The sequence below is a fragment of the Orycteropus afer genome, unplaced genomic scaffold, assembly GCF_000298275.1.
Source record: "Orycteropus afer afer isolate SDZICR_OR568_19922 unplaced genomic scaffold, OryAfe1.0 scaffold00059, whole genome shotgun sequence".
NCBI lineage: Eukaryota > Metazoa > Chordata > Mammalia > Tubulidentata > Orycteropodidae > Orycteropus > Orycteropus afer.
The window spans coordinates 2362929-2371652 of record NW_006921646.1 but is presented as its reverse complement, the minus strand read 5'-3'; the positions used below and the strand labels follow the sequence as shown (position 1 = coordinate 2371652).

At 52.1% G+C, this 8724-nt stretch overlaps 1 protein-coding gene across 1 annotated transcript in view; it reads left to right on the top strand.

Moving 5' to 3' along the window:
• The first annotated feature begins 1247 nt into the window (after window positions 1–1247).
• SPDEF (SAM pointed domain containing ETS transcription factor) overlaps window positions 1248–8724 on the top strand; it is a 14680-nt gene continuing 7203 nt past the window's right edge. Inside the window, exons 1-4 of the mRNA XM_007939355.1 lie at window positions 1248–1683; window positions 3905–4102; window positions 6188–6235; window positions 6321–6467. Of these exons, the coding sequence (XP_007937546.1) occupies window positions 1248–1683; window positions 3905–4102; window positions 6188–6235; window positions 6321–6467 (829 nt within the window). The remainder of the gene's footprint in view (window positions 1684–3904; window positions 4103–6187; window positions 6236–6320; window positions 6468–8724) is intronic.

Sequence of the window (8724 nt, the reverse complement as noted above, 5' to 3'; positions counted from 1 at the left end):
TTGAGTCTCGAGCCCACAAATCACCGAAATACCCCAGAAATCCCAGCATCTTGGTCTATGTGCAGTTCTCAAGTCCCCTGCCTCACCCAGACTGCATGCTCTGATCTGAAGTTCAGAGAAAAGGGCCTGGGAGAGGCAGAGCCTGGATGACCAGTGCAGAGTGAGGTCCCTCATTCCTCATGTTGCAGGCCATCAGGTGCCTCCTGGGGGGGGGGTCTTGGGGAGCAGCAGTGAAGAATGACTGACTGCATGGCCAAAGGTCTCAGTTGTTGCCTTGAGCTGGGGCCTTCTATCCACTTCCTGCTACCACTGGAAAGTCAGCCTGTAGGTCAGCATGTGGGCACCATCTCTGGGCCACTGCACATTCCTTTGGGGCTTGAGGGAAGAAGAGAGGGCCTGGGAGCTGTAATGGCCCTGGGGGCAGCCCCTCTCAGGGGAGGAGGAAGTGGCCTGGGTAGCAGGCTCCCAGCCCTGAATATGGGAGGCAGAGGCAGGCACACTTGTGAGTTTCCTCACTGGCTGCCTCAGGAATGATACACTCTGAATTTAGTCACATCCCTCAAATGGATTCTACCCCTCCTCACTCGTTTCTCTCTTCCTTCGCCTGGCTGGTGAAGATGATGGTGGCCTTCAGGATGCTGGCCTTCTCCCTTCCACCCTACTTTTGCCCCTTTCAAGGGCAGAATAAAAGAAAACAAGCTTTGCTATAGCAGGGAAGATTTAAGTTACCTCTCAGAAGGAGAGATGTCCTTCCTACTTCCTTCACCAGACTGTAGACTAGGATCTCCGTGTGGGCCAGCTTGGTGTGGCCCAGAAGGCTGGAAATTATCCAGGGCTCTTTTTCCAAGCCTCAGTTTGCACATCTGCCAAGTGGCGCTAATCACCCCTTCCATTATGAGGACTGAAGAGATCAATTACCTCAGATACCTCAGAGGATTGTTTTACACACAATACATGTGTAAAGATTTGTTGATCCATCCATCCAGGCTTTCCTTGGGGAGCAATGGAGCTGTCCTTTTACCCTCCTGCCCCCACCCACTCACTCCCTTTTCCTCTGCCCAGTCCTGTCCTGGCTGCCCAATGACCCAGAAACCCCTGACTCTCTCCCAGGCCCAGCCACTGTCCATGGGCCCCTCATTTCCGTAACCGGCTTAGCGGCCCCCATGGGGATAGGGAGGTGGCCAGAACCTCACTCTCCTCCCTCTTTCACTTGTGCAGACGCAGCCACCAGCCCCAGCAGCAGCGGCATGGGCAGCGCCAGCCCCGGCCTGAGCAGCATGCCCCCTGGCCGCCTCCTTCTGCCCACCGACGCAGTGTTGCGGACAGGTCTAGAAAAGATGGCCATGGCAGGGGTGGGGCCCGAGAGACGGGACTGGAGCCCCAGTCCTCCTGCCACGCCTGAGCAGGGTCTGTCCGCCTTCTACCTCTCCTACTTTGACATGCTGTACCCTGAGGAAGGCAGCTGGGTGGCCAAGGGCCCCGAGGCCAGTACTCAGGAAGATCTGCCCAAGGAGCCTGAGCAATGTCCAGTCATCGACAGCCAGGCCCCAGGGGGCAGCCTGGACTTGGTGCCAGGTGGGCTGACCCTGGAGGAGCACTCACTGGAGCAGGTGCAGTCTATGGTGGTAGGCGAGGTGCTCAAGGACATCGAGACAGCCTGCAAGCTGCTCAACATCACTGCAGGTAAGCCCCTCTGGCACACCCACCTCCATACAGTGGGGCTCAGGCAAGGCTGAGGTCACTGGGGTGGGTGATGTCACTGTCTTCTGGGCTCTGGCCACTCCTTCTCCCCAGCCCAGGCAACCCCAGGGATGCTGGAACTTCTACACATATGGGAAACCCATAACACACATGAGCTGTGAGCCTGGGCTAGAAGGTTCTGGCCCATCTCTGTGCCCCAACCATGCCAAACCAGTGCCCTTACTTGGTAGGTACTGGATGAAGGGAACTCAAGCCCTACGGTCTCAGGCCCACAGACTCCTTTCAGACTCACCTCTGCTCTCCCCTTACTCACTGTGCTCACTCACACCAGACTCTTTCCTATTCCCAGAACACTCCCACCTCAAGACCTTTGCACCTGCTGGTCCCTCAGCCTGGAGACTCCCACTCAGTCCCTTTGCAGTTCTCAGAACACTCCCATCTCAGTCCCTTCCCCAGACCATCTACTTGGCTCACCCCTCACTTCCTTCAGGTCTTAACTCAAATGGCACCATCTCCACGAGACCTTCCCTGACCTCTCTCTTGAAATTGCTGCCCACACCCCACCTCCTGTTCCTCTTCCCCACTTTACTCCTCTCATGACACTTATTACCACTTGCTGTGCTACACGCTTTATTTATTTATCTTGTTTACTGTGTGTCTCCCCAACTCGAATGTACACTCCACATTTGAGGGCAGGGATTTTCATTTGTTTTGTTCACTGCTGCATCCCCAGTTCCTAAAATAGCACTTTGCACATAATAGATGCACAATAAATAGTTGTTGAATGACTTTAGTGACTAACACTTCTTATATGCCAGGCACTGTCCTAAGACCAGGAAATAGAGTGGTGAATTCTACACAAAAGTCCCTACATCATGGAACTTATATGACAGTGAAGGAAACAGACCCAAAACTCATAGATGAATGCATCCCCAGCCAGGTGGTTGTGGGGACCCTGATGTGTGTGTGTGGGGAGGAGAGCATCAGGGGGCTGAGCACATGTGTGACTGCCTGGCCTAGAGGTGTGATTATGGAGTTGTGCTCCCATCACCTCTCCAGCTTTGGGGAGCCCTGCTTCCTCTCCCTGGGTCTCTGGGCCCTGGCTTTTGAACGTCTCACTCTCTGTTCTGCTTTCACATGGAAGGGTCTTCACAAATCCCCCAGGCCCACCTTCTCCTCCACAGCCTCATCTGGCCCCAGTCCCCACCCCACCCCACCCCCAGTTGGTATTCCTACTTCAGGCAGCTTCCATGGATTCCCCAGTCCTCTAGGTTCCCAATCCCTGTGCCAGCCCTACCCCAGAAGGTTTTCCCACGGTGCCTCTTCCCCCACTCTGGTCTGGGAGGTGCCTGCTCTCTAAACAATGAGGACAGGAACAAATTGCTCTGATCTCAAGAAGGAAAATGGGCTTATTAAGCGGGGGCATGCCAACCAGCAGGTCACCCAGCTGGGGCACTGGCTCAGAGCATCGTGTTCACTTTGGAGGCTCCATTGTGCCTGAACCCACCAGTCTGGCCCCTAGCCTGTGTGCCCTGCCAGGCTCACCTAGAGCAGCAGGGCACATCTAGGACTAAGCCTGCATAGCCCCTGCTGGCTTCTAAACCTGTGGCTGTCCCTTACCAGTCTGCCCTGCCATTCATTTATTCACCACTCGTGCACTGAGCTATGCACCCAGCCCTCTGTTAGCCCTTTGTGTAATAGTTTCCTCATCCATAAAATACAAGTGGGTATTGAGGCTTGGGAGTTGTAGGACTGATTCTTGGTAGTATTGGTCTCTGATTCTTTGAAAAGCTTGGGCAAGAAGCATCTGAGGAGAAGCTGACCTTAATGTCATTACCCCCTCCAGGACTGAGCTCCCTCAGAAGGCTTTGGAGGGGTTGGGGGTCCCTGGAAGAACCTGAGGCCCTGGTAGAGTAGGGGATACAGAGGCCTCAGGCTGCCCTGTCCTGAGCCAAATTTGTTTTCAAGGAGCTGGCTCCATCCTCTCACTGCCCTCTCTTCTTGGGTAGCCCCCTTCCAGATCCTCCAGCCCCCAAGCCAATCCCAGGGCCCTTCAGGCCCTGTCTAAACCTATCTCCATCCCAGGGAGGTTATGGCCCTGGACCACAAGCTCCCCGCAGGGTACCCATCAGAGCAGAGTGGGCCACATTACAAGTGCTGCCCTCATTCAGCCACTGGAGCTGAGGAGGTGTCTCTTGCCCAGACCCCATGGACTGGAGCCCTGGCAACGTGCAAAAGTGGCTCTTGTGGACAGAACACCAGTACCGGCTGCCCCCTGTGGGCAAGGCCTTCCAGGAGCTGGGGGGCAAGGAGCTGTGCGCCATGTCTGAGGAGCAGTTCCGCCAGCGCTCGCCCCTGGGCGGAGATGTGCTGCACGCCCACTTGGACATCTGGAAGTCAGGTGAGCCAAGGTGTGGTGGGAGCTGCCCCTAGGGTCTCCAAGCCAGGGATCCCCAGGGGGACATCAGGCCAGGAAGCAGGCTGAGTGGGTACTCTCCCCAAGAGGAAGTGGCCCCTTAGACCTATCTGGGCTCCGTTCTGAATCTCAGACCCAATTGCAGCCATTTTCTTGGATCCTGGGTGACCCTACCCAGCCCTGGTCAAGCCAACAGGACTTTAGGACAGAGCACATGGGTCATTAAAAGACTAGGCTGTGAGAACACTGGATGCCTAAGGGTGACCTTGGATGCCACAAATTACTGCTTCTTTTTTCCTTTGGTATTTGTTTTGTTTTTCCTTAAAGAAGTAACGAGGTAACGAATGTTCATGACAAAAAAAAGTGAAAAATAGTATACTATGAAAAATAACTCTCCATACCTTTCTATGGAAAGTTTATGCATATTTTATAAATATGTATATATTGTGTGCTATCAAGTGGATTCCAACTCACAGCGACCCTATAGGACAGAGTAGAACTGCTCATCAGGGTTTCCTAGACTGAAATCTTTATGGGAGCAGATTGTCAACTCTTCTGTCCTGCAGAGCCTCTCTAAACTCACTGCCATCTAGTCAATTTTGACTCATAGCTACCCCTCTTTGGATTTCCGAGGCGGTATCACTACACAAGTAGATTGCCCAACCTTCCTTCCGAGGAGTGGCTTGTTGTCATTATGTGCCACCGACTTGGCCCTGACTCACAGCAACCCCTCCTTGGGTTTCCGAGGCGGTATCACTATGGAAGTAGATTGCCCAACCTTCCTTCCAAGGAGTGGCTGGTGGGTTTGAACCTCCAGCCTTCTGGTTAGCAGTCAAGTGCCTTAGCCATTATGCTACCAGAGCTCCTGCAGAGCTGCTAGTGGATTCAAATTATCAACCTTTCAGTTAACAGCTGAGCAGAACCAACTCAATGGAAACAGGATCAATCAATCAAATTATCTATGAACAATTTATCTTTTTTTATTTTTACATACATGACACCAGAGTATTCATACTGTTCTGCACTTGATAGTGTATCTTGGATAGTGTTCCCCATCACTATACATAAAACCAAAACCCACTGCCATCAAGTTGTTTCCAATTCCTAGTGACCTATAGGATGGAGTACAACTGCCCCATAGGATTTCCAAGGCTGTGAATCTTTACAGAAGCAGATGGCCTCATTTTTCTCCTGCAGAGTGGCTGGTGGGTTGAAATCACCAACCTTTCAGTTAGCAGATGAGTGCTTTAAACACTGCACCATCAGGGCCTCTTTCAACATACCTACAGCTGCCCTATTCTTTTAATGGCTGCAGCCAACCCTAATGTTTAAATTGTCTAGATCCACCAGGCACTACTGGGGCTTTGGAAGAAGCAGTGTTTGCTCAATGAGTCAAGACCCCTGTCCTAAGAGACCCAACATGAATAAAGGGACAGGGCCTATTTGTATGACCCAGTCAGAGACCTGTGTCCTACCCAGTCCAGGCAGTCCAGGTGGCAGCCAGTGCCAGGCTAAGAGCTGGTGGTGATGTGGGCAGAAGCTGAGCTGGCTTCCGCCCTTCAGTGGCTGCCTCACACCCACCACTGCTTGATCTGGAGGTGGGAAAGCCAGGGAGGGGGCCAGTGGGCCGTGTGGAGATCAGCAGGGGCTGGAGGATCATGGTGAACTTGGCAGTGGAAGGCAGGGAGCTGCTGTTTATTATGCCAGGCACTGAATGAGAGTCTGTGTGGATTTAATTACCTTGTGTCCTTGCAAGGTCTGCAAGGTGTCATAGACCCATTCCGTAGGTGAGGAAAGGTGGCTCAGCGAGGTTCAATGTCTACTGTCCTCATCTGAACAATGAGAGGCTGCATGCAGGATCCCTAAGGCCCCTCCTGGCTACCAAATCCCAGAATTATCTTCCAGAAGCAGCAACTTGTAAATAACTTGTCTTCCCAGAATGGCAGGAGGGAGGGAGCCATAGAGACAATCCCCAGCCACAGAGAGACTTCTGTGGCTCTGTAGTCCTACCCAGATGCAGATTCGGTGGAGTCTCTCTGGGTACCCCAACCTGCTCTCCTTGCCCCACAGCGGCCTGGATGAAAGAGAGGACCTCACCTGGGGCGATTCACTACTGTGGTGAGCCCGGGACAGGGGCAGGGAGGGGTGTGGGATTGAGGGCTGTCTGCAGCTCCCCACTTACCTCCACCCTTCCTGCTGCCAGCCTCGACCAGTGAGGAGAGCTGGACCGACAGCGAGGTGGACTCGTCCTGCCCTGGACAACCCATCCACCTGTGGCAGTTCCTCAAAGAGCTGTTGCTCAAGCCTCACAGCTACGGCCGCTTCATCCGGTGGCTCAACAAGGAAAAGGGTGAGTGGGGTGCCCTGAAGGAGAGCTGTGTGGGGCTTAGGGGGATGATGGGAACGAGGGAGCCCAGGGGTTGGTGGGGGCCTGGCTGTGCTCTGGCCAGGTGCCTGGTGCCAGGCACAGCAGAGGGGTCAGAGGCTAGGCAGAGAGGTGGAGCTGTCCCTCTAACTTCCACCAACATGCCACTATTAATGCATATCCCCTCCCAGCGTCTCTGTCTCCCCAGCCAGACACCATCTTATTTCAGATCCCCAGCACCACACAGTGCCCAGAACATAGTTGCTGTGGAGTCAGTTCTGACTCATGGCAACCCTACATGCATCTGAATAGAACTCTGTAGGGTTTTCAGTGGCTGCTGTTTCTGAAGTCAACTGCCCGACCTTTCTTTGAGGTATCTCAGGGTGGACTCAAACCCCCAACTTTTAGTTTAGCAGCCAATACATGAACTGTTTGCACCACCCAGAGACATGGCCCAGAAAAGAGTCGAGAAAAAAACCAAACTACTGCTGAGGATTAGATACAGTCTTTGACCACAAAATATCATAGCTTTACTGGAGAGACCAGACCAATGACGTCCAGTAAGAAATACAACGCAAGCCACATATGTATTATTCAATTTCCTAGCAGCTACATTGAAAAAAAGGAGCAAATTAATTGAATTTTACATTTTCATAAAAATGTGCTTATTTAGCCCAATATATCGAAATTATTATATCATCACATATAATCAAGATAAAAATGATTCATAAGATAATCTCTTGAGTCTTCTAAATCTGATGTGTATTTTACACTTCTAAACCCAAAACACCAAACCCTTGGCAGTTAAGTTGACTCTGACTCGTGGCAACCCCATGTGTTATAGAGTAGAACTGCTCCATGGGGTTTTCTTGGCTGTACTCCTTACAGCAGCAGATCACAGGGCTTTCTTCCACAGCACCACTGGCTGAGTTCAAACTGTTGATCTTCAGGTTGGTAGTTGAACACAAACTGTGCCACCCAGGAATCTTTACCCCCATTCAATTTGGACTGGCCACATTTCAGGTGCTCAGTTGCCACCTCTAGCTGGTGGCTAGCGTCATGGACACTGCAGGTCTAGGTGGTGTGTGTGTTTTGAAAAAGGCTCAGAGTTAAGAAAGCTGGATCCTAGGCCGCATCTTGCCATTAGTAGCTGTAAATGTCTGGACCTCAGTCTTATCTGTAAAATGGAGTACATTTATTCACCCAACTTCCTCTACTGAGCACCTACTCTGATTGCATGCTCACTCAGTGACATTTACAGAGAATTAATTATGATGCCCTGAGGGTGACAGGAGTCTCAGATTATCTGTCCTCCAGGGACCTTCTGTCTGGTGGGAGAACTAGCAGTTGAAATGAGCTATGTGCAGAGCATTTTGGGGCTTTGGTGATGCTCTGTGTGGGTGCTGTGGGGGCAGGAAGGAGATAAGCCATGCTTGGGTCCAGGAGGACTTCATGGAAGAGGTGACAAGGTGACTGGGGCTGAGTGTGGAGGATGAAAGGGGTTGGATGGAGGTGGTGGAAGTTTCTGTGCAGTGAACAGGTGTTGAAACCCTGAGTGCGACTGAGCCAGTCCTGGGTGGGGGAGAGGGGGAACAGTTCCATAGTCGAGTTCTGGGGAAGGGAGATTAAAGTGGGGTCTGGAAGGCTTCCTGGAGGGAGTGTGCTAATCCAGGCCTTGCCAGCAGAATTTGGAGTGAGCTCCAAGGGTAATAACAATGTAATGACTTGCCACAAGGGCAAGCTTCCTTCAAGCACTTCATTCTAAGTCTTTCTATAACAACTCAGCAATCCCTGATAGAAATTGGCAGAGAGTCACTAGCCCCCTAGAAACTGGCAGAGTCAAGATTCAAACCCAGATCTGCCCAGCTCCAAATCCACTTTCCACCACTCATATTAATGAATCCTGTATGAAAGAGCCGTGTGGGCTGAAGCATCTAAGAACTCCAAAGAGGACATTTCAAGCTTGGGAACTGCAAGGCAAGGACCAAGTAGGGCAAAGCCAGGAGCCCTGTGGGACCTCTGGGTAGAGGGTGCAAACCTCCCAACAGGAGCAGAGGCTGGCAAGGGCCAGGCCCTCAGTGGTCCAAACAACTTTCTAAGATTGTTCTAATGTTGCTCACCCTGGTGGCACCCAGGAGGCTTAGACAGCTCTGGTGGTATAGTGCCTAAGGCATTTGACTACTAACCAGAAGGCTGGCAGTTCAAACTTACCAGCCACTCCTCAGAAGGAAGGTTGGGCAAT